This window comes from Myotis myotis, unplaced genomic scaffold (assembly GCF_014108235.1).
Source record: "Myotis myotis isolate mMyoMyo1 unplaced genomic scaffold, mMyoMyo1.p scaffold_m19_p_16, whole genome shotgun sequence".
In the NCBI taxonomy this organism is placed as follows: domain Eukaryota; kingdom Metazoa; phylum Chordata; class Mammalia; order Chiroptera; family Vespertilionidae; genus Myotis; species Myotis myotis.
In genome coordinates this window covers 11,583,154-11,608,102 of record NW_023416320.1, presented here as the reverse complement: position 1 = coordinate 11,608,102, position 24,949 = coordinate 11,583,154, and the positions used below count along the sequence as shown (strand labels likewise).

General features: G+C 44.0%; 1 protein-coding gene across 1 annotated transcript in view; it reads right to left on the bottom strand.

Annotated features, from left to right (window-relative positions):
* Nucleotides 1–24,949, bottom strand: part of SPAG1 (sperm associated antigen 1) — a 48,491-nt gene that overhangs the window by 7,247 nt on the left and 16,295 nt on the right. Inside the window, exons 10-15 of the mRNA XM_036337887.1 lie at nt 20,652–21,032; nt 20,167–20,266; nt 15,369–15,521; nt 9,065–9,231; nt 5,817–5,949; nt 2,952–3,078 (exon numbers count right to left, since the gene is read on the bottom strand). Coding sequence (XP_036193780.1) covers nt 2,952–3,078; nt 5,817–5,949; nt 9,065–9,231; nt 15,369–15,521; nt 20,167–20,266; nt 20,652–21,032 — 1,061 coding nt within the window. The remainder of the gene's footprint in view (nt 1–2,951; nt 3,079–5,816; nt 5,950–9,064; nt 9,232–15,368; nt 15,522–20,166; nt 20,267–20,651; nt 21,033–24,949) is intronic.

Sequence of the window (24,949 nt, the reverse complement as noted above, 5' to 3'; positions counted from 1 at the left end):
TGAAAACGAACAGAGCCTAGAAATAGAAATAAACCTATTACATTTGTGGCCAATTAACTTATAACAAAGAAGCCAAGAATTATCTCTGGTGAAAGGAAAGTCTCTTCAATAAATGGTGCTGGGAAAACGAGACACCACATGCAAAAAAATGAAACTGGACCACTTTCTTACACCATACCTGAAAGTCAATTCAAAATGGATTAAAGACTTGAATGTAAGACTTGGGACCATAACACCAGAATAAAACATAGGCAGTAAGCTTCTTGCCTTTGGTCTTGGTGATGATTTTTTGGATCTGACACTAGAACCAAAGGCAAGAAAAGCAAAAATAAACAAGTGGAACTACATTAAACTCAAAAGCTTCTGCACAGCAAAGAAAACCATTAATAAAAAAGACAACCTACTGAGTGGGAGAAAATATTTGCAAAACATATATCTGATAAGGGATTAATATCCAAAATGTACTAGTATAAAAAACTCATACAACTCAATAGCAAAATAACAAACAATCCGATTAAAAAATGGGCAGAGGAGCTTGCAGAGACAACTTCCCCAAAGACATACAGATGATCAAGAGGTACATGGGAAGGTGCTCGCTCTAGCCCTGTTGGCTCAGTGGGCAGAGCATTGGCCCTCAGAAGGAAGGGTCCTGGGTTCAATTCTGGTCAAGGGCATGTACCTTGATCCCCAGTCCCGGTCGGGGGATTTGCAGGAGGCAAGCAATCAATGTCTCTCTCTCTGTCTCTCCCCTTCCTTTCCACTCTCTCTAAAAATCAATGGAAAAATATCCTCAAGTGAGGATTAACAAAAAAAAAAAAGAAAAGAAAAAAGATGCTCAACATCACTAATCATCAGGGAGATGCAAACCAAAACCACAATGATATCATCTCATGCTTGTTAGAATGGCCATTAGAAAAAAGACAAAAATAACAAGTGTTGACAAGGATGTGGAGAAAACGGAGCCCTTGGGTACTGTTGATGTAAAGTGAACTGGTGCAGTACGAAGTTTCCTCAAAATTAAAAATACTACTTGTGTGTATATATCCAAAGGAAACAAAATCACAAATTCAAAAAGATATCCCACCGCCAAGTTCAGGGCAGCGTTATTTACGATAGCCAACAACTGGAAACAACCTAAGTGCCCATCGATGGAAGAATGGATAAAGAAAATGTGGTGTATATATACACACTGGAATATTATTCAGCCATAAAAAAAGAGGGCAATCCTGACACTTGCAACAACATGGACCTTGAGGGCATTATGCCAAGTGAAATAAGTCATACAGAGAAAGACAATTACCATATAACCTCACTACTGTGTGGAATCTAAATAAACAAACAAACCAAAAAAAAACCCGAACTCATACACAGAACAGATTGGTGGTTGCCAGAGGTGAGGTGAGGGGTGGAGAATAAGCACTATGGGTGAAGGTGGTCAAAAGGTACAAACTTCAAATTATAAATAAATAATTCATGAGGGTGTAATGTACAGTATGGTGACTGTAGTTAATAAGTTAATAACACTGTAATATATATCTGACAGTGCTAAGAGAATAGATCTTAAAAGTTCTTATCACAAGAAAAAAATTTGTAACTGTGTGGTGATGGATAGTATGGTGATCATTTTGCTATATATACATACCATTATGTTGTGCACATGAAACGACTATGTCAATTTAAAAAAAAAAATTGCTGAGAAAGAAATCCAAGATCTGCACATTTACAATGTGTGAATTTCACTGGATTAGACCTTAATCAAAATGACTATTAAAAATGCCATTTCAGCCCTAGCTGGTTTAGCTCAGTGGATAGAGTGTCAGCCTGCAGACTGAAAGGTCCCGGGTTCGATTCGGTCAGGGGCACTATCTCAGTTGCAGGCTCCTCTCCAGTCCAGGCCCTGGTCAAGGCTCATGCAGGAGGTAACCAATCAATGTGTTTCTCTCACATCGATATTTCTCTCCATCTTTCCCTCTCTCTTCCCCCTCTCTAAAAATCAATGGAAAAATATCCTCAGGTGAGGATTAAAAATAAAAATAATAATAATAATAAATAAAATAAAAAGATGACCAGCAGAAAGCATAATAGGCCAGGGTTAGTATAAAAAAAAAAAAAAGCCATTTCATTTTGTTTTGTATGGTCTGCTTTTCCCTTGTGATGTTATTTTAGACAAACATGATCATTCATTCAAGTTTTCCATGCAGAAGAACCAGCATAAACAAAAGCAGCCCTGGCCGGTAACTCAGCTGGTTAGAGCATCATCCCAGTACACCAAGGTTGCAGGTTCAATCCCGCATCGGGACACATGCAGGAAGCAACCCATGAAAGCATAAATGAGTGGAAAAGCACAGTCAGTGTTTCTCTCTCTCTTTCTCAAATCAACAACAACAAAAATATTTAAAGACCAAACCAAAAATAAACCCAAAGCATAATTATACAATACTTTCTTTGAAAGTGTGATTCTCTTAAAGAATGCCACTCGATAGTCCCATACTGATCGCCAGTCAGTTAAGACCCAAATCAACATGAGCTTCCCAATTTCTGACATGTCTCTACCATCTTCCCTCTGACGCCTTCCTCCCGCCCCAGACAACCCCGGTCCTTTGCTGGAGAATCCAATGGCAGTGCTGTGGCCTGGAGTAAGTCAGTAAAAAAAAAAAAAAAAAAATTCCTGTCCTTTAAGTAGACTTTTCATAACTAACAACACTCTTCAGAAAATCAGGAAATAAATCACCATTTTTGAGCTGGAAGGAGCCTTAGAAATGATCTAGCTCCACGTTATAATCAGGAGAAAGCTGAGGCCTCGTCCAAGCTTTCAGGCTGGTTGGTACAGAACTGGGATTCAATCCCAGGATCATCTCACTCCCGTTCCTAGGTCCCGAGGCTGGCGGTCAGGAAAACCACCTGACTTGTTCGGAGCTGAACTGTATGTGTTGAAATGAAGAGGTCCTCACCTTGAGTCCTTTATGGGCAAGAGCTCGCCTGTAGCACGCTTTCACGTTCCCGTCGTCTATCCGAAGCGCCTGATCACAGTCCTGCTTTGCCTCTTCAAACTGGCACAGCTTCAAGTAACAGAGAGCTCTGGTGTAACAAGGGAACTCAGTATTATGAAAAGGAAAGACACTATACCTATAAATTTGACTGCTAAGGAAACTCAGAAAATAGCTCATTAGGTATGTATCTATAGACCACGGCTGTTTCTCAATTCACACCTAACACTGACGTACAATCATGGCATTTTCTGGCAACACATGTAATTATGACACTGTGAATATAACTGCAAACAAAATACAGCCCTGGCCCTCAAGGAAGAGACAATTGAAACAAGCAAACAGCCCTAACTGGTTTGGCTCAGTGGATAGAGCGTCAGCCTGCGGACTGAAGGGTCCCAGGTTCGATTCCGGTCAAGGGCATGTACCATGGTTGCGGGCACATCCCCAGTGGGAGTGTACAGGAGGCAGCTGATCAATGTTTCTCTTTCAGCGATGTTTCTAACTATTTCTCTCCCTTCCTCTCTGTAAAAAAAATCAATAAAATATATTTATAAATAAATAAATAAATAAAACAAGCAAACATGCCCGGCTGGGTGGCTCCATTGGTTGAGCATCCCATGTACTAGGAGGTTACCAGTTTGATTCCTGGCCAGGGCACATGCCTGGGTTGCAGGCTCCAACCCTGGTAGGGGGTGTGCAGGAGGCAGCCCATCAGTAATTCTCTCTCACTGATGTTTCTCTCTTTCCCTCTCCCTTCCTCTCTCTCTCTCTCTCTCTCTCTCTCTCTCTCTCTCTCAAATCAATAAAAACATATTTTTAAAAATAAAAGCAAACACAGTAAAATCTGTAAAGGGTACTCTGGGAGGACACAGCTGAGAGTCTCATCAGATCTGGGGGGGGGGGGGGGGGGGCTAAGGAGAGGGCAAGAGCAGCCAGAAAAGACTTCCCAGGAGAAGAGACATTTAAACTGAAGCCCGGAGTCTGAAGTGACAATTACCCAAGCAAAGGCACTGGGGTGAGAGTTAAGATGTAGGGAGAGGAGAGTGGAGGTCAAGGGCCAGCATGTGCATTTTTATCAATTTTTTTGGTTTTTTTAGAGAGTAGAGGGAGAGGGAGAGAGAGAAACATTGAGGTGAAAGAGAAACATTGCCTCCCATATGCAAACAGACCAGGGATAGAACCCGACACCTGGATATGTGCCCTGACCAGGATTTGAACCGGTGACCCTTTGGTGCATGGGATGATACTCAACTAACTGAGCCACTCCGCATAGGGCAGTATCTGGATCATATCCCATGTTCCTAACGGGATAAGAAAAGTGCCAGATGGCCGTAGCGTAGGGATGAGATTGGGAGGGCGGGCAGGCCAGATCACAAGGGGCCTTGTAAATTGTGCCAGGGAAGCTGAGCTTTATCCGGAACTTAATGGGTTTTTAAATAGGGGCTGACGTGTTCACCATGTTTAGAAAGATCCCTCTGGCTGCCACTTGGAGGACGAGAAAGGAGGGAACAAGACTGCAGGCACACGTGAAGGGTGTTGCAGACAAAAGGCAGAAAAGGGAGGCATTAGTCAGGGGGGGATAACCCATCAGGAGCGCAGAAGGGGAGGGAGCGCTCAGGTCCGAAACTCAGGGACAGAGTAGAGACCATAACTGGAAGGTGGTTAAATGAACTGCGGAGAGAATGAAATGGCCAGAGAGCATAGAGGATGAAAAAGGGGTCTACACCTTTAGAACTCCAAGAATGCCCGAGGGAGAAGAGGAGAGGCAGACAACTGAGCCGTGGGCACTGCCGCCAAAGGGAGAGAGGGCTGTCCGGGACACTGAGCAGCCACTAACACAGAGGCTGAGCAGAAGGGTAGGAAAATACCTGGTGCGGTCAGTGACAAATTTTTGGCAAAAAGGTTACCAATAGAGGAAAAGATACAAAAACAAAGCCGTGAGAAGTTCAGTTAAAAGAATTAATCTGAAATAGCTAGAAAGCTCACGCTAAGAGTCCCTCTTCTTTAGGAACTATACCTTATTTTTCTTTGTCATTCCAGATTCCACTTACTCCCTAAAATTCCCCAAATCACCATCGTCTAGGTAACTATCTTATACCACAATGTGGTGAAGATAGCACCTGAGCAGCATTCTAGAACAATCTGCCCATTCCTACCGCACACTACAGAGGCTGACCCCTTCCTTTAACACAGTGGTTCTCAACCTTCCTAATGCCGCGACCCTTTAATACAGTTCCTTATGTAGTGGTGACCCCCAACCATAAAATTATTTTCATTGTTACTTCATAACTATAATTTTGCTAATGTTATGAATCGTAATGTAACTATCTGATATGCAGGATGTATTTTCATTGTTCCAAATTGAACATAATTTAAGCATCGCGATTCATCACAAAAACAATATGTAATTATATATGTGTTTTCCGATGGTCTTAGGCGACCCCTGTGAAAGGGTCGTTCGACCCCCAAAGGGGTCGCGACCCACAGGTTGAGAACCACTGCTTTAACACTTCAAGAGAAGAAGGGCACTTATGACACTCCCACCAAGGAGGACAACACTCAGGCCTGTAGCTGCAGCAAGGCCACCGCCTGGAAGGGTCAGAGCACCCATCCAGGCCGGAACACCAGCCTCTGCGTAACACAGGCCACACCCAACCTCCCAGCCCACCACACCACATGTCTGCAATCTCTCCAGAACTCCTATGCCCCCCCCCCCAACACACACACCTCTTAGACAATTTGCTACATAAATTATCAGAACCATGGAAAAAACTTTCACAATGAAAATATTAACATAAGAAATATATAAAGTTAAAAAGAACTTGCCTGTTTGTATAAATGGCACATTCCTTATTGTTAATCTGTAAGCATTCACTGTATTTACTAAGTGCGTCTTTATAGTTTTTGTCCTTTACGTATTGGTTTCCTTCTTCTTTAAGGGTTTTAAACGTTTTTTCATCTATGGAACCCAAAAGATAAAAACAGAGGAAATGCTTATAGAAAGCACCTCTACAAAATCTCAAGTGCAGCTGTAAGGACATCTCCTATTGCAAATCAACTTGCCCCATACCGTGCGGAGCTAGAGTCTAAATGGAATAAAACTGTATACAAATTAGAGAGATAAACTGGCTGTAAGTGGAAGTGATTTACAATTATGACACTTTTTTCAAAGTAGAAAACATGTAAAATACAAGTATTTCTATCATCTTCATCCACATTGGCATCCCTTTTCCCTGCGAGAGACAGGAATACCTAGTGTCGCCCTTTTCTCTGACTTCCCTGTGAGCTAAGGCAGCCTCGCTTAGGTTCTCCTGTGGCTTCCACTATCCTCAGCCCTTTCTTGTTTCACTGAGCCCAGCTTTAACCAATGTGCTTTCCAAAATAAAAATAAAAATAAAAATTTAGTGTTTCATTAAATCACTATTTCGTGAAAAATGGACAAACCAACCCACGGAAGCATGAAGGAGACATCTGTCCAGTACCCTAAAGTTCTTGGGAAAGTCACACCTCCTCCAGTCTTCACTCCTGTGGCTTAAAGCAACCCCTACCCTAGCCCTACCTTTTGGGGTAAACTTTGGGGTTTTTTTGATCAACACATTATATTTCCCTGGCCAAAACAATCTAACTGGTCAGGGCTGGGCCTATGAGAGTCAACGAGCTGCACTATGAATTTTGTGGCAGCATCTGATAAGGTAATTCTTGCTCTTTCCCGGGGAATGAGGGTGAAAGGAGGGGCGATGTTGCCATCCTATGAGACAAAGGAAGAGTCTATCTGCGAATGGGGCCAACAGAGCAAGAGAAAGGCCAAGACAGAGAGCTGAAGGAGAATGAGGCCTAAATCCAGCCTTCCCACAGCTACCCCCCTGTGGCCTTCTCCACTGTAAGAGCCCAAAACAACCTGTTTTGTGGGGTTTGTTTCTTTCTTTTATTTATTTATTTATTTTTTGCTTCAAGATATTAAGAGTTGGGTTTTGTTATCTGTGACCAGTGTCCTAACTATTATCATTAGCTATTGTCTTGTAGTGATCATGGCGGACTGCCTGCGCAGGATCCATTCCCCCCACCCCAACCCCCCACTCCCGTCCCCCCGAGGGTCCCTCGCAGCTACCACCTTCTGTTCAGCCCATGTGTTCAGGAGAAGCTGACCCTAGTGATCAGGAATTTAGGCCTAAGCCAACCAGTGCATAGCATTTCTCCATCAGCACATGACCCATTAGAATAAGTAGCAACAGTGCCCGGCTGGTGTGGCTCAGCGGTTGAACCAAGAGGTTCCTGGTTCAATTCCTGGTCAGGGCACATGCCCAGGTTGTGGGGTCTATCCCCCGTAGGGGGCATGCAAGAGGCAGCCTATTGATGATGTTTCTATCCCATAGATGTTTCTATCTCTCTATCCCTCTCACTTCCCCTCTCTCTAAAGATCAATAAAAACATTAAAAAAAAAAAAAGTAGCAACAAAATTCGAGCCAACAGAACAACAGGATAAAAAAGCTATGACTTTGGGGCAACATATTTCCTCATTCTTAAATTAATGCCACCAAAAGCAATGGTGTTTCTCTCCCTTTGGACATTGATATGTACAGACATGAAGCCTAAAACGGCTGTGGTTCCATTGTTTCCGGCCAGAGCCTGAACCCTGATGAGCTGTGCATGATTTTAGAGCCTATCTGGGCCCTTTTAGTTACTTGAGCCAAAACCATTACTTATAATTTTCTGTTACTTACAAGCAAAGTTTTCTAACACACATAAACTGTTAGAATTTTACGTTTTAAATCTATGTAGTAACTTTACCCTATGAATAACTTTATATACTGGTAAATAAATAAAAATCCTTAACCTAAAATCTAAACTATACCTTTAAATTCTGTGATCTAAAAATCTTGATAGGTATATTGAATTTATAGCATAAACTTGAATGTAAATGATAATCTTATTTGTCCCTCTGTACAAATGGCATAAAATCTTAATTTTTCATTTTCTTATTTCAAATAACAGAATATTTCTAATGTTTCAAGTTTCAAAGGGGTCAAATGACACTCCCCATGAATGCTGGTATCTATAAGCTCTAAAACAAAATAACACAGTATTTCCGCCCCTCAATTTGCTAAAAATTAAAAACCTTCCCTCCAGCTTTTCTTCCAACAAGGTGTGTAAGCCCCTGGTATCCATTCTCACTAGTAATCAGTACACCAGGGACAGAAAGAGCTGACTATACGTGTCCTTATGATTAGCTATGACATATCTACAGTATGGTTAGTATATGTACTTTGTAAATTATAGCCACCCTTCATTGAGCAAATGCTTTGAGCCAGGCCCCATTAATAACGGACTCTAGAAAAGCAGAGATCGCTGTGATTTCCCGGGGACCGCTAAGTCATCTAAAAGCCTTGGCAGATGGTCCCTGCATCTTCTTTCAAGGCAATGAGAGATGAAGGTCTAACACTAGCCCCTGGGACACCACGGCTCTGGAGCTTCAGGGTTTCTGCAAGATGAAGCTCATCCAGGGAACACACAGGAGTTCCTCAGCAGGCAGGAGAAATGAGGCCTCAACTAGCTTTAAAGCAGAAAGCAAGAGGGCAGTCCCATTTATTAACCACGGCACAAAGCAATGAGGTCGGTCCTACGGCAATGCAGCCACGTTCACAACTATGACACAAGGCAGAAGTATCTGCTGCCTACTTACGTAGTAGGGTGCTTTTTATTTCAAACGCATCAGTCTTAATGGTGTCACAGAGAGCTACACGCGACTTGACTCTTGTCCTTCTTACTGTTAATATAATGCTATCTTTATTGAGGCTACTGTAATCGTACAGTCAGCACGTGCTAAGTATTTTACATGCATCGCTCCATTTATTCCTAGGAGCAACTCCATGAGGTAGTTACTCATGTTAATCCCTATCATATCCATTAGGACACTGGAGGTGTGAAGCAAGTTCGTAAGACTCTGTAGTTAGAAAGAGGGTAAACAGGGCCTTAGTCCCAGGTCTGACGCCTACATTTATGCTCTTATTCTACTGCTCTACTGTGAAAGGTACAGGGCTCAACCCTTGAAAGAAATGAGTACAGACTTCCCCTACCTGTGCTGCCCGGTTGGTGATGGCTGCAGGAATCTCCCACTTGGCCTGGGGGCGTCTCTGCCGTAGGCCGCCACGCTCGCAACTGCGCAGAAGTGGGCACAGAAGGTATGGGTGACAGCTTCTCCCGCCAGCGTGGTCCATCCAGATCCATTAAAATTCTTGTTATTCTAAAAAGAACATGAGTTTTCGCTATTGATCATGCAATTTGCTTTTTATATTACCAAAGGTCATATCAAGAGTTAAGATTTACACCCTGGCCAGTGTTGCTCAATGGTTAGACTATCAGCCCATGCACCAAAGAGTCATGGGTTCGATTCCCGGTCAGGAGCACATACCTGTGTTGTGGGTTCACTCCCCACCCCAGGTTAGGGCGCGTGCAGGAGGAAACCAGTCAATGTGCCTCTCTCAAATCGGTGTTTCTCTCTCTCTCCTCTCTCCCTCCCCTCCACTCTTTCTGAAAAGCAATGGAAAAAATATCCTAGGGTGAGGATTAACAAAAACAAAACAAACAGGTAAGATTTACAAATGCTATGCATTTGTGTACTTCCCTGTCCACATAAACTCTCCAAAAGGACTTTTTAAAGTTGCCAAAAACTATGTAATTTTATTTTACTTTTTTTTTTTTAATCCTCACCCGAGGATATTTTCCATTGATTTTTAGAGAAAGTGGAAGAGAGAGGGAAAGACAGAGAGAAATATCGATGTGAGAGAAACAAATCAATTGGTTGCCTCCTGCACGAGCCCGGACCAGGGCCTGGGCCAGGGAGGAGCCTGCAACCCAGGTATGTACCATTGACCAGAATCGAACCCGGGACCCTTCAGTCCTCAGGCCGATGCTCTATATACACTAAGCCAAACCAGGCTAGGGCCTCCAAATTATGTAACTTTAGATTCTTTTTGTATCAAAAGATAAAAATTAAGACATCTGTAATTTGTTTAAAAATATACATGAATAACATTTTAATTTTTAAAAAGGTGAAATATAAAAACAAAATTGAGGAGGCCTAAAAGAAATGTCCCACATAACAAGTAATATGACTACTGAATGGATAATGTATTATTCCTGAGAATGCTCAGAAGCACTAGGGAAGTTCTATGCCCAGACTGTAAAGATAGGGGTACAGACTGGGCTACCCCGGTGGGATACTCAGAGAGTCATTCCAAGATTATGGGTTCAATCCCTAGTCAGGGCACATACAAGAATCAACCAACAGCCCGGCTGGTGTGGGTGTCAACCTATGAACAAAGGGGAGCCTGGTCCAGTTCCCATTCAGGGCACATGCCCGGGCTGTGAAGTCAGTAGGGGATGTGCAGGAGGCAGCAGCTGATCCATGTCTCTCTCTCACCGATGTTTCTATCTGTCTATCCCTCTCCCTTCCTCTCTCTCTCTCTCAAACCAATCAATAATAAATAAATAAATAAATAAAGCCTGGGCTAAAACCGTCATGTGGAATATTGCTTTTTCTTAAAATATTTACCTGCAGTTAAAATGCTCTTACCTTATATTGCTTTCATCTCTAAAATAACTCACTTTTTTTGTGTTTTCATATGCATAAATAATAAAGAATAGGATACTGGAGTCTATGAGGGTCCTTGTATTAATGACATTTCCTAATAGCCATCATAAAATTCAGATTAACATCCCCGATTATCACTTTCATCATTTTTAACATATAAAATATCACACTTTTATTTAAAAACAAAACAGAATTATGTCTTTGGAATGAATCTGGTTTTAAAAGGGTGCTCCTCAAGACTGAAGGTTGGCTGGTAATTAGTAGAATGCATTCAAGTTAGTTAACTCGGTAGTACTTTTTGTGTGAAAAATTTTTATATTTATAGAGACAAATAGCGTACACATAATTTCCCAGTTTTTTAAACTGAAACTTCAATATTTGCTCTTTGGTTATGATAACCAAGTATCATATATTTTGGTGTAAAAAATAAATTTGAAAAATAACGTATAACAGTAACCACCCACAACTGCAAAAGAAAAAGAAGCTTTAGAAAATAAGAATTTTCAAGCAAAACTTGTATTACCCGCAGGGAGGAAGGAAGAAGCAGCGAAAAAGAGATGATGTGTTGCCAGGGAGTAAATAAGTATATGCAGGGAATTTTACATATAAGATTCCTAGAGAGGAAGAGAGGAGTGTGATTAATGGGAGACAGAAACAAAATACACACAAATGTTTCCGTAAATAAAAAACTGCTGTCGCTTAGATGGAAACGCAAGCATCCATATGGGGTTCATGAAAAAGAATGGTGAAAATTTTAAACTGGCTATTTTACAGAAAAGCATATATGGCAATACCAGACAAAGCCTCCTCATTTTATATAAAATATACCAGCAAGAACCACTCAATTTAAAAAATGAGTCTTAAAAGTTAGTTTGTATAAAAGAACCTTCTTGCACACATATAAAAAGTATAATGCAATCCTCAAAAAATTCAACAGAATTACCACATCACCCAGCAATTTGACTCTTAGGTATACAACAAAAGGAACTAAAAACAGGTATGCAAACAGAAACTTGTACTTCAATATTCATAGCAGCACTTTTCACAATAGCGAAAAGGTGGAAACAACCCAAATGTCCATTGATGGATGAATGGATAGACAACTGTAATACATCTATGCAATGGAATATTACTCAGCCATAAAAAGGAAGCACGGATATATGCTACACCATGGATGAACCTTAAAAACATTCCCTAAGTGAAAGAAGCCAAACACAAAGGGTTCATAGCCTATGGTTCCATTTACATGAATTATCCACGGAGCCAGGAAGGAAATTAGTGTTTGTCAGGGGATGTGAGGAGGGAGAATGAGGAATGAGAATAAGAATGAGGAGTTTCCTTTTGGAGTGATGAAATGCTTTAAACTAGATAGAGATAGCACAACACTGTGAATATACTAGAAAAGTCACTAAATTACATACTTTAAAATAGTTAATTTTATGTTATGTGACTTACACTTCAACTGTTTTAGAAATCATAATGCAGAAGGCTCAGAAATGTGAGTACACGGTCTCTCAGACCTCTCTCTCCCTTCAGAGCGTTCAGCCTATCACCATGAAGTGCGACTCCTAAAACAGCTCTTCGGCAGGCCCTTCCTCTCTGTCAGATACGCCAGGTGTCTTCCTGCTTTGTTCCACGGGAACCGCTGACTCTGGGAGAAGTTCCCACTTCCCCTGACGATTTTGGAGACTCCCAGGGAGAGCCCCACCCAGCACCAAAGTGAGCTATGCCCTCTCTGCTGGAGAACGCATGCACTCAACCTTTTCCCTGAGGATATCTGCTGTGCAAGTTCCCGAAACTACAGAGATGGATAAAACACAAGTCCTGACCTCAAGGAACTCCTAGAAGGATGAGAGAAAGCATATTTTACAAGAAGAGAAGGACAGAGCATTTGCACACAATATGGCAGCTGGGTGATAAGAGGCACGGTGTTCTGGGGGCACTGAGGCAGGAAGCCTGAAGTGCATATATGGTGTGGGGAGAGAGATGAGTAGATCAGGGAAAGCCATTTCCTCCAGGGAGCAATCCGCTCCTAAAGGATGAGATGGAGTTAACCAGGAAAAAGAAGAAAAGAAAAAAGAAAAAGGGTGTCAGGAACGTAGGAGGAGGCAGCAGCTGACATGCAGTGAGGTGGCTCTGCAGCAGGGCAAACGGCTTGGGGAGCTCCCAGGGGACCCTCCTGATGGTACAAGCTTGAGAGGAAGGAGGAGGCTGTGAATGCCCAAGGGCTGATCTAGGTCCAGTCTAGATCCAGTAACCAATAGCCTGCAAGTACCTGCCCTTGACCGGAATTGACCTATGGACCCTTCAGTCCGTAGGCAAACGCTCTATCCACTGAGTCCAACTGGCTAGCGCTTGGTGGCATTTTTATGCACCAATAATGAACTCTCAGAAAGAGACACTAAAAAAAATCCCATTTACCATTGCAACAAAAAAAAGTAAGATGTCTAGGAATAAACCTAACCAAGGAGGTAAAAGACCTATATTCAGAAAAATATAGGACATTGAACAAAGAAATAAAGAAAGATACAAACAAATGGAAGCATATACTGAGTTCATGTATTAGACATAATTCCACACTGCCCAAAGCAATCTATAGATTCAACACAATCCCTATTGTAATCAAAGCAGTCTGGCAATAATAGATCCATGGAACAGAACAAAGAGCACAGAAATCAACCAGAGCCATTAGGTCAATTAATATTTGACAGTGGAGGCGAGAGCATACAATGGAGTGCAGACAGTCTCTTCAATAAGCGGTGCTGGGAAAACTGGACAAGCACATGCCAAAAGAAAGAAACGAGACCACCGAGTTACACATACACAAGAATAAACTCAAGATGGGTAAGAGGCTTAAATGTAAGTCACGAAGCCGGAAGAATCCTAGAAGAAAACACAGGCAGTAAAATCTGACGTCTCACGTAGCAGAATTTTCACCCGTCTCCTAGGGCAGGAGAAACAAAGAAAAAAATAAACAAATGGGACTACATCAAACTGAAAAGCTTTTGCACAGCAAAAGAAACCATCATCAAAATGAAAAGGGAGCCCACTGTATGGGAGAACGTATTTGCCAATGATATATCTGATAAAGGTTTAATTTCCAAAATATATAGAGAACTCAACAAAAGGAAGATAAACAATCCAATAAAAAAACTTGGCAAAGGACCTGAGTAGACACTTCTCTAAAGAGGACATTCAGATGGCCAAGAGAGATAAATGAAAAAATGCTCAGTCATCAGAAAAAAATGCAAATTAATATCACCTCACACCTGCCAGAATGGCTACCATTAAGAAATCAACAAACAAGTGCTGGTAAGGATGTGGAGAAAAGGGAACTCTTGTGCACTGCTGGTGGGAATGCAGACTGGTACAGCCACTGTGGAAAACAGGATGGAGTTCCCTCAAAAAATTAAAAATAGATCTGCCTTTTGATCTAGCAATTCCACTTATAGGAATATACCCCAAGAAATCAGAAACACCCATCAGAAAGAATGTATGCACTCCTATGTTCATAGAAGCGTTACTTACAATAGCAAAGATCTGGAAACAGCCCAAGTGCCCCTCAGTATATGAGTGGATAAAAAAGCTGTGGTACAGGCCAGGCCAGTGTGCTCAATGGCTAGAGTATTGGCCCACAAACCAAGGGCTTATAGGTTCGATTCTAGGTACCTGGGTTGCAGGTTCGAATCCTGCCCTGGTCAGGGGCAAGTGCAGGAGGCAACCAATCAATGTGTCTCTTTCACAGCAATGTTTCTCTCTCTTCCCCTTCTTCCTTCCTCCCTTCCACTCTCTGAAAATCAATGGAAAAAATCTCCTCGGGTGAGGGTTAACAAAACAAAAAAAAGCTATGGTACATTTACACAATGAAATACTATGCAGCTATAAAAAGAGTTTTTACCCTTTGGACAACATGGATGGACCTAGAGATTATTATGCTAAGCAAAATAAGCCAGACAACATCACATCATCTCATTTATAAGCCAGATAACATCAATTACCTCATTTATATGTGGAATCTAATGAACAAAATACACTGACAAACAAAATAGATTCAGAGGCATGGATGCATGGAACAGACTGACAGCTCTCAGAGGGAAGGTGGGGGGCAGGGACAAGAAGAGATTAACCAAGAACTTATATGCATAGCCCAGGGGCACAGACAATAGGGGCGCGGCCTGGGGTGTGGCAGGGGCTGAGTGGAGGGTGGGGAAAGGAGTGGGGGAGATGAGGGGACATCTGTAATCCAGTTCTGTTAACAATAAAAAAAACTAAAAAAAAAGAATATTCACTGAATAGTAATAAATGGAGAAATATAAAGGAAACAAATATAAAGGTATTAGAGGCCCTGGCTGGTGTGGATCAGTTGGTTGGAGCATCATCCCATACACCAAAATGTGGTGGTTTCAATTCCCAGTTGGGGCACATACCCAGGTTTCAGGTTCAATCCCCAGGTTGGTCGAGGTGCATGTGGGAGGCAACCTATCAATGTTTCTCTCTCACGTCGGTCGTTTCTCTTTCTCTCGCTCTCTCTCTTCCTCTCGAAAATTAATTTTTAACATTGCAAAAAAAAAATAGTTTCAAGGTATTCGAGGACAACTCAATGTATTATGGAATACTTAGAAATTAAGATGGAAAGAGAACCATTTGGTTTGGATGGAGGGAAAGGCAGCAATCACTCGTGTAGTCAGTCACTGAGAACACTCGCACGCTCTGACACCATTCTTGAAGGAGGGAAAGAAAAAGAATCTCATTCCATTAGAAAACATCTAACCCTCAGATCACGTTACCTGTTAATACTGTCACTGGCTGTCTGGATTCCGCAGTCTATTTGCAACACCGTTTTGTAATCCACATAAGCTTTCTGATACTTCTCTAAAGTTTCATAGGCCATTGCTCGTCGAAGAAGAGGTTTAACGGAGAATGGATGAAGTTCCAGAGCCCTAAAGAAGACAAAAATATGACATGTCATTTGTTCTGAAAGTTACTCTTTAACTTAGACTAACTGAATGTACCCTGCGGCACTGGACTCAAATACACACCTACCTGGCATTTCATCTTCAGGACCTGGCAACATGCCAGAAAGGCAAACCCTGAGTAGCAGAACAATCAAATCTGTGGTTACTTCCTTTCTTTTAAACCAGGACCAAAGCCCGTTGGCATTCATTTGCTCTTCCCCCACTGAAACTGAGCTCCCTGGCAGCAGACAGTGCGCCTCACCCACCTCTGCACCTCTTTCTACATCCTCCCCTGCCCTCACCCCATTATACCCTCACTCCTAACACACCCTCTCCCCACACACACCCTAATAGAGCCCATCACGGCACCAGGCACAGAGCAGGCTTTCAACAGATTGTTGTTGAAGGATTAAAAGGGAACTTTTTATTTGCACCTATGTATTTAATAAGGCACCTTAGCACAGAACCACAAAAACTTGCATTGCTGTTTGAAAATTAGCTCTCCAAAAATTAATACAGTTTTTTATTATTCACCTGCTTCTAAAGAGCCTCAAAAATAGACCAGAGGTCATCAAGGAGGCATACGATGACTTCCTTTTTTAATATATTTTTATTGATTTCAGAGAGGAAAGGAAAAGGAGAGTTAGAAACATCAATGATGAGAGAGAATCATTGACCGGCTATCTACTGCACGCCCCCCACTGGGGATCAAGCCCGAAACCCAGGCATGTGCCCCGACTCAGAACTGAATCTTGACCTTCTGGTTCATAGGTTGATGCTCAACCACCAAGCTGCACCAGACAGGCATACAATGACTTCTTTAAGCCGTGAATTTTAATCTTGGACTACTCTATGAAGTATTTTCAGTATCACTAGAGATGTACTTCAAGGTTATGTTCACTGGTTTTGTTTGAAGTAACTGTGTAAAGCTACTACTTCGCTACTTAAAGTAGTTCATTATATTCTGAAATAGAACATACAATCAAGATTGTATTGCCCGTCTGGTGTGACTCAGTGTTTGAGAATGGACCGATAAGCCAGGAGGTCACAGTTCAATTCCCCATCAAGGCACATGCCCAGATTGCGGGCTTGATCCCCAGTAGGAGGTGTGCAGGAGGCAGCCAGTCAATGATTCTCTCTCATTGTTGATGCTTCTATCTTTCTCTCCCTCTCCCTCCCTTTCTGAAATAAAAATATATTAAAACAACAACAACAACAACAACAACATGCCCTAACCAGTTTGGCTCAGTGGATAGAGCGTCGGCCTGTGGCCTCAAAGGTCCCAGGTTCAATTCCGGCATATACCTTGGTTGTGGGCACATCCCCAGTAGGAGGTGTGCAGGAGGCAGCTGATCGATGTTTCTCTCTCATCGATGTTTCTGAACTCTCTGTCCCTCTCCCTTCCTCTCTGTAAAACATCAATAAAATATATAAAACAACAACAACAACAAAAAGAGTTTGAGAACCAATGCTCTGGAGTGAAACCACCCATGCCCCTTATGCTGGAGGTCAGTACTGACCAACAGAGCTGGATTCCTAGGCCCAGAAGACAATGTTTTAAGGACACCTTACCTAAGCTCCACCCATCTCCTTCCCCAGCAGGCCGGCTGTCCCTTCAGACAAACCTCCATTCTAGCCTCCCTGGACACCATGGCTGGAGTCCCATCTTTCACCTCCTCTTGGGTCTACAATGAAACACAAGTTTTAACAAGAAAATGCCTGCCACCTTAAACAATCTCACTTAAGGACAACGTGAGTCCACTGTTTGACAGTAGCCTTGTCTGTACAGGTACTGGGTTTTTAAATAAAGAGTCCTAGATTTCACTCACTGTAGGGAATACCTAAGACAAGTCTGAAGGGTAATGTATTAGCAACGGACACCTAAGTGGAAAGGGTTGAAGGGAAATAATGTTTTGACACCCAAAAACCTGTGCTTTTTGAGCTCAGCTGGAGTGGCTCAGTTGACTGAGCATTGTCCTGTGAAAGGTTGCCAGTTTCATTCCTGGTCAGGGCACATACCTGGGTTGCAGGTTCAATCGTTCAGGACACGTACTGAAGGCAACAGATCAATGTGTGTGTATGTCTCTCTCTCCCTTTCTTCCTTTCTCTAAGCATGTCCTCAGGGGGGACGGGGGGAAAAGCCTGGCCGATGTCACTCAGTGGCTGAGCGTCTATCCATGAACCAAGAGGTCACAGTTTGATTCCTGGTCAGGGCACATGGCCAGGTTTCAATTTGATCCCCAGTGGGGGGCATGTAGGAGGCAGCTGAATTGATGATTCTCTTATTATTGATGTCTCTCTCTCTCTCTCTCTCTCTCTCTCTCTCTTTCAAATCAATAAAACCATATTTTTATAAAAGCTGGCTATTAAGAAACAAATGAATTAGAAATGAACCTTTGATCTTTCCCTCCTTTCCTGCCCAAGAGATTGAGATAGGAAAACCTGCTCCAGGAAAGCAATCTTGCCCATACACATCTTGGCCTAATTTGAATGAAGTATGGTCGGCAGAAAGGCCTCAAGCAGGGGCCTGTTTACTAGATCCCCCTGCCATCTCATTGTTTCTGGGTTGTCTAGCAAATCTTTACCTGCCATGTGTGTTCCCCTCCCTTCTTTGTCAAAAATTATATATATACCAAATTTTACCTCACTGTCTCTTTGGAATTTTCATACGTATGTGAATTCCCCATGCACATGTGCTAAAATTTGATTTTCTCCTATTAATATTCCTCTGTTACTTTGATTATGAGCCCAGCTAGAACTTAGACAGTGGAAGGAAAAGTATTATTATTATTTTAGCCCTCTCACAGGTTCTTGGCTGCAGATCGCAGTGCGCCTGATGTTCTGCAAATTCACGTGGTCTTGTTGGTTAGTTATGGGCAGTGGTAAATGTTTAACATCCGGCTCTCCTGGAGAAAAAAAGCCCAGGTTTATGGCATTTGCCAATTTTCATGGTATTAGTACTGCACCATGGCAGACTTCGAGCTACCCACTTGACTTCGACCAATTCACAAATCCCTGAAAATGTAACAACAATTAGCTAATGTGAACTAGCACAATAGTGGATGAGGTCTAAAGTCAGGCCAGAATGAATATAAATATTATTTATTTAAAATTTGAATGTAAAATTGGCAAAAAATCCGAGCACCAAGACCTTAAAAAAAAAAAAAAAAATCCTCACCTGAGGACATGCTTAGAGAGAGGAAGGGAGAGAGAAAAAGAGAGAAACATTGATTAGTTGCCTTCCATACGCGCCATGACCAGGGATGGAACCCGCAACCTGGGCATATGCCCACTGGGAACCGGCCCTGGGACCTCTTGGGTCAATGGTCAACCACTGAGCCACACCAGCAAAGGCCTTCTTTTTAAACTGTAGACATAGCCCTGGCCAGCTGGCCCAGCTGGTTGGAGCATTGTCTTTACATCAAAAAGTTTAGGGTTCGATTCCCAATCAGGACACATACCTAGATTACAGGTTCAATGTTTTTCTCTCACATCAATGTTTCTTTCTCTCCCTCCCTCTCTCTCTAAAATCAATATACATATCCTCAGGTGAGGATAAAAAAAATGTAGACACAGATACTAACAAGTTTTTACCCATTGCATTAAACTGATACTACCAGTGAAAAAAAAATGAATCGTTCACCTTATAATCAGGGTGTCCACTTAAGTTACTGTCCAAACGGGGGCTTCTGAGAGCAAAAGGGGGTGATATGAATAATTATACCAGACGAAAGGAGTAATCCAGGAATGTTAAGGTCAAACCAGGACATATGAGTTCTTATTTTCTAGATTCACTAATAACAGCTTCTTTCCAAAAGGCTCCTGAGGAAGGCTCACTACTTAATGGTAAAAGAAAACCATACTTTTTATTCATGAAAGTGTGTTTCCTCTATTTCAGCATGTAACTGGCAGGGCACCATGGTGACTACTGTGCTTGGGGGATGCAAAGCTGTATAAGACATGGCTCCTGACCGCACAGAGCTTGCAATCCAAAGCCGGGGAGGACACAAGCACCTGCAGGCGAGAGAGTGACAGTGCAAGTGTCCAGATGTGAAGATGACCAGGGAGGCTGAAGGTGCCCAGGGAGGCTGAAGGTGACCAGGCAGGCAGAGGGGGGCGTCGAGGGGGGTGGCTGAGCAGAAATTTCAGAAGCAAAGGTGTGCAGGGCCCACTGAAGACAGTGGGCCGAAGGGGAGCAGAAGGCTTGTCTGGGGAGCAATGTGGTGACAGAGCAGTTTAGAACTGTCTGGGAGAGTGTGCTGAGCTAGGGAACACCTGTTTGAAACAGTGTGAGCAAGACCGTTTCCGGAAAAGTTCTGATGCCACGGTGGACTGCAGGAGGCAGGGAGGGTAGGGGGAAGTTTTCTCCCGCAGGCCAGGCCTGCCATGAAAAGAGCACGGGAGGTGGCAGCAGTGGAGATCTGAAAAGTGTGCACAACCTTCTATGACTGTCTCCCTATAGTATAGCACCTATAGGCTAAAGAGAATTTATGGTTACCAGTCAATTAACATACCTTACAACTTCTTAAGAAATGAGTCATGCAGAAAACTCAGAAGGGCGGTAATTTACCGCATCCACCACCTCGAAACGATTTAACAACGCGGGACAAACCGGAAAGCGGCCGTTTACCTGTTACAGTCTTCAATGCAGCCACTGCAGTTTCCTTCCTTGAGGTGACACGCTGCTCTATTTGAATATAAGACACTTAGATCGTCCGCGCTTCCGCTTCCTAAAATCACATTGAAGTAAACACAGTTAAAATCCATGAGCAAACTCCACTCCTCCGGCATGACACCACGGCGGGCCACAGAGGTCCCCGGCGGCACTGCAGCGCTGGAGACGGCTGATCGCGCAGAGCTCGGGGGAGCCGCGCGCCCGCCCGCAGTGGCCCGGGGGCTGGGACCGCGCGCGGGGACCCTCGCCGGGGCGCACACTGCGCATCCCCAGGTGCAGCCCGCTCCCCGGGGTCCAGCCACGCACCGCCCTCGGCCACCGGGGAGGAATGCAGACAGGCCAGCGCCCGCCTCTCGGGAGGTGCCGGCGCCTCTGCCCTCCAGGGCCCGTGACGCTCAGCCCGGGGGCCGGGGAACCGCGGGCGGGCGCCGCTCGCCTACCTGCGGGCTCCAGCTGCGCGATCGCCGCCGAGTACTTGAGCGCCGCCTCGGCGAACTGTCCGGTTTGGAACAGCTCGTTGCCCTGGCTCTTCAGGCCCGAGGGGCCGGCCGGGGCGGCGGGGGCGGGCGGCGGGGCGCCGGGTGCCGGGGACGCGTCGGCCGCCACCGGGTCCCGGGCGCCTTTGCTGCCGCCAGGGTGCCCGTTGGCGCGGCCGGCGGGGGCCGGGGCGCTCGGGCGGCCCCGCTGGTCGGCGCCGGGCCCCGGCGTGCGACCCCGCCGCGGCGCGCCCTTCTCCGGCCGCTTGCCCGCCTCGCCCCGGCCCGTCATCTTCCTCTGGATGTTGCCCATGGCGCGCGCGGCGGCCGCGGGCTCGGCGGCCTCTGTGGGAAGTGGATGCGGGAAGTGAGTGTTTGCATCATCAGGAGAAACTACCGCGGCCGCGGGGGTGCCGGGCGCCGGGCCGCGGGCGGGCGGGGCGGGGAGCCGGGCGCCGCCCTCTCTCGGGCGGAGTCCCGCGGCCCCCGCACCTCCAGGCCGGTCCGCCCGCCCGCGGCCGAGCCCCCGGGGCTCTCCGGCTGTGGACCGCAGCCAAGCCCGTATTTAACTCTTTAAACACGGAAGGGCTTCTGATTTGCAAACCAGCATTTCAGAGTCATTCCCTTCATCAGAGCCCACAGGCAAAGGTAGATCTTACAAAACAGGCGCTTTTCTTCCAGGTATGATTTTCGAGCGAATGCAGTTACTAAAAGTTGAATACAATAATTGCACCCACGGCTAGGGTACCTTTCCTTACGTTAAAGAACTAGGAGATAAAGGTCACTTGACAGAAAAATAAAGCCCAAGGGATTTGTAAGTCACTTTAAAGCGAACCTAGCAAAGACATCACATCAAATAAGCACCTTGATTTTAAAGTGAGTCTTTAAAAGACGGTAAGTTTTGGGCCCTGGCCAGGTAGCTCAGTTGGTTAGAGGTGGGTTCCATCCTGTCAGGGCACATACAAAAGAAGCAAACCAATGAATGCATGAATAGCTGGAACAAATTCATGTCCTCTCTCTCTCTTCCCCTCTCTAAAATCAATCAACAATTTGTTTTTTAAAAAGAGAGTTTTCCATTACAATGATTAAAAAAAAAAAAAAAAGATCGTATAATAGTGCTAAACCCTAGATTGGACCCAGTCATGTTATAGAATAGTAAGAAGCTAGAAAAATTCCAAAATAGGGGAACTGAGACAGACAGTTAAACAGCAGTTTGCAGCAACCTAGTAAATCCTATTTTCCCTAAACCAAGGACACTTAAGAGTAAATGGTTTGCACCAGGCAGGTGTGGCTCAGTGGTTGAGCGTCAACCCATGAACCAGGAGGTCAAGGTCCGATTCCCCATCAGGGCACGTGCCTGGGTGCTGGCTTGATCCCCAGTGTAGGGTGTGCAGGAGGCAGCTGATCAGTGATTATCTCTTATCCTTGATGTTTCTCTCTCTCCCTCTCCCTTCCTCTCTGAAAGGAACACAAATACTTAAAAATAAAATAAAACCCCTGAAAATGAAGATGCCAGTGCACTCTCCCAGGGAGCATGCCCCTGCCATTCCCTTCCCCTTCTGCTCCCCCCACCACCTCCCGCTTGTATGCACATATCCCCTAACCTCTAAGGGACTCCATGAGACTAGCAACCAGGGGGGTAATGGGCAGCAGCAGCTGGTCTGGGGCTCACCCCCTGAACCTGTCTCCAAGGCTCCCCTTTCCTCTGACTTCCCAGTGAGCTAAGGCGGCCCAGCATAGGCTCTCCTGTTGCTGCTTCTATGCCCTTCCTTGTTTCACGCTCCTAAGTATATTTTTGCTGAGGTCAATACACTCTTGCTTGCTTTTCTGCACTTTGTCTCTTGATTGAAATCTTTCCCTCAAGAAGGCAAGAACCGAGGTGTCTCCCTCTCCCCCGTGACAGCAGGCTTATGAAAGCAAGGCTCCCATCTTTAGCTGATATCTGCTGCTGAAGTCCCCACCCAGACAGAACAGAAACGGGTGGGAGCACAGGTCAGTGTCAGCAGTAACCATGGACAGCTTAGTGTGATTGCTATCCTCCCATGTCTGACCGATACTATTACTAAATAGCTGCAGTTTATTTAGAACTTTATATGGGCCAAGGCCTTCACATACATTATCATTAATTTTCAGACCAAGTAATATCATCCCCGCTTTACAAATAAGAGACACAAGAAAGTAGCTAAGGCATTTGCTCAAGCACAGAGCGCGAAAAGTCCCAGCGTAACTGGGATTCAAATGAATTGAACTGAATGCCCTGCCGTACCTCTTTCCTTAAGATGGAATGTCCCTGAACAACCTGGCCAGCCTCTGTAAAGGTAAACAGAGGCCAGAACATGAAAGTCCTGTGAGTCCTGTTAGGTGCTGCACTACCTGTAGGACATTCCAGAAGACTTGCTCAGGAGGTGACTCCGAATGTGGACCAGAGGAGTGGCCTTATCTAGAGACATTGACTTGGGAGTTGCTGGCACATAAAGAATCACTGAAGTTTGAATGTGGACTGAGTCATTCAGATCAAGTCTTAAAAGATGGTCACAGGAAAAATCTACAATGGAGATGGAGGAGTGCCTGAAAATGAGGGGAAAAAAGCCAGGAGGGCATACCAAGAAGAATGAGTACTTCAGGGAGAAAGGAGTCAGCAATAAACATCCAAGGAAGTAATGGCCAACAGTGTCATTTGCACAAGGACTGAAGAGAACCAACAGAACTAAAGACCACCAGGATTTCAGTAGCCTTAGAGGGTCGTTCGGGTAGTTGGTAGATGCAAAAATCCTCAACAAAATCCAAGCAAACCAAATCCAATAGCATATTAAAAGGATTATATGCCACGATCAGTGGGATTTATCTCAGGAATAGAAGAGTAGTTCAACAGTAGAAATTAATTAAGTGGAAAGATATTTCTTTTTTAAAAAACATCTTTTGTTGTTGTTGTTCTTAATCCTCACTCAAGGATATTTTCCATTGACTTTTTTTAGAGAGAGTGAAAGGGAGGGGGAGAGACAGAGAGAAACAGCAATGTAAGAGAGACACATCGATTGGAACAGGCCGGGGGATTGAGCCTGTAATCGAGGTACATGCCCTTAACCACAATTGAACCCAAGACCCTTCAATCCACGGGCCAGTGCTCAATTCATTGAGCCAAACTGGCTAGGGTGAAAAGATATTTATTTTCTTTTTTTTAAAAATATATTTTTATTGAACTCAGAGAGGAAGGGAGAGGGAGAAAGAGATAAAAACACCAATGATGAGAGAGAATCACTGATTGGCTGCCTCCTGCACGCCCCTACTGGGGATTGAGCTTGCAACCCAGGCATGTGCCCTTGACCAGAATCAAACCCAGACCCTTTAGTCCACAGGCTGACATTCTATCCACTGAGCCAAACCAGCTAGGGCTGGAAAGATATTTCTTGATCATAGATAGGGAGATTTCATGTTGTTAAGATATCAATACTAGCCAAAGTGAACTACAGATTCAACATAATCCCTATCAAATTCCATAGACTTTTTTGCAGAAATAGAAAAACTGATCTTCAATTTAATATGGAATTCCAAAGTAGCCAAAATAATCTTGAAAAAGAACAAAATCAAAGGACTCATACTTCTTTGTCTAAAAAATATGTTTTTATTGATTTTTAGAGAGAGGAAGGGAGAGGGATAGAGAGAGAGAAACATCGATGAGAGAGAGGAACATCATCGATTGGCTGCCTCCTACTGGGAATCAAGCCTGCAACCCAGGCATGTGCCCTGACCAGGAATAGAACCGGTGACCTCTTGGTTCCTGGGTCAACCGCTGAGGCACACAAGCCAGGCAGGACTCATACTTCTGATTTCAAAACTTACTAAAAGCTATAGTAATCAAAACATTGGTGCTGCCCTGGCCAGTATTTCTCAGTGGTTAGAGCATCAGTCTGGGCACAGAAGGGTTGCAGATTCCATCCCTGGTGAGTGAGGGAGGCAATCAATGGGTCTCTTTCACAGCGATGTGTTATTTTTTTCTCTCTCTCCTCCCCCCTCCATCCCTCCCTGCCACTCTCTATAAAAAAAATCACTGGAAAAAAATATCGTTGGGTGAGGATTAACAACAAAAACAATCCAGAGTGGTACTAGCATAAAGACAGACAGATAGACCAATGGAATAGAACTGAGGGTCCAGTAATAAGCCCATACATCTATGGCCAATTTATTTTTGACAAAAGTGTCAAGAATAGTCTCTAAAAAGTGATGTTGGGAAAAGTGAATTTCCACATGTTAAAAAAAAAAAG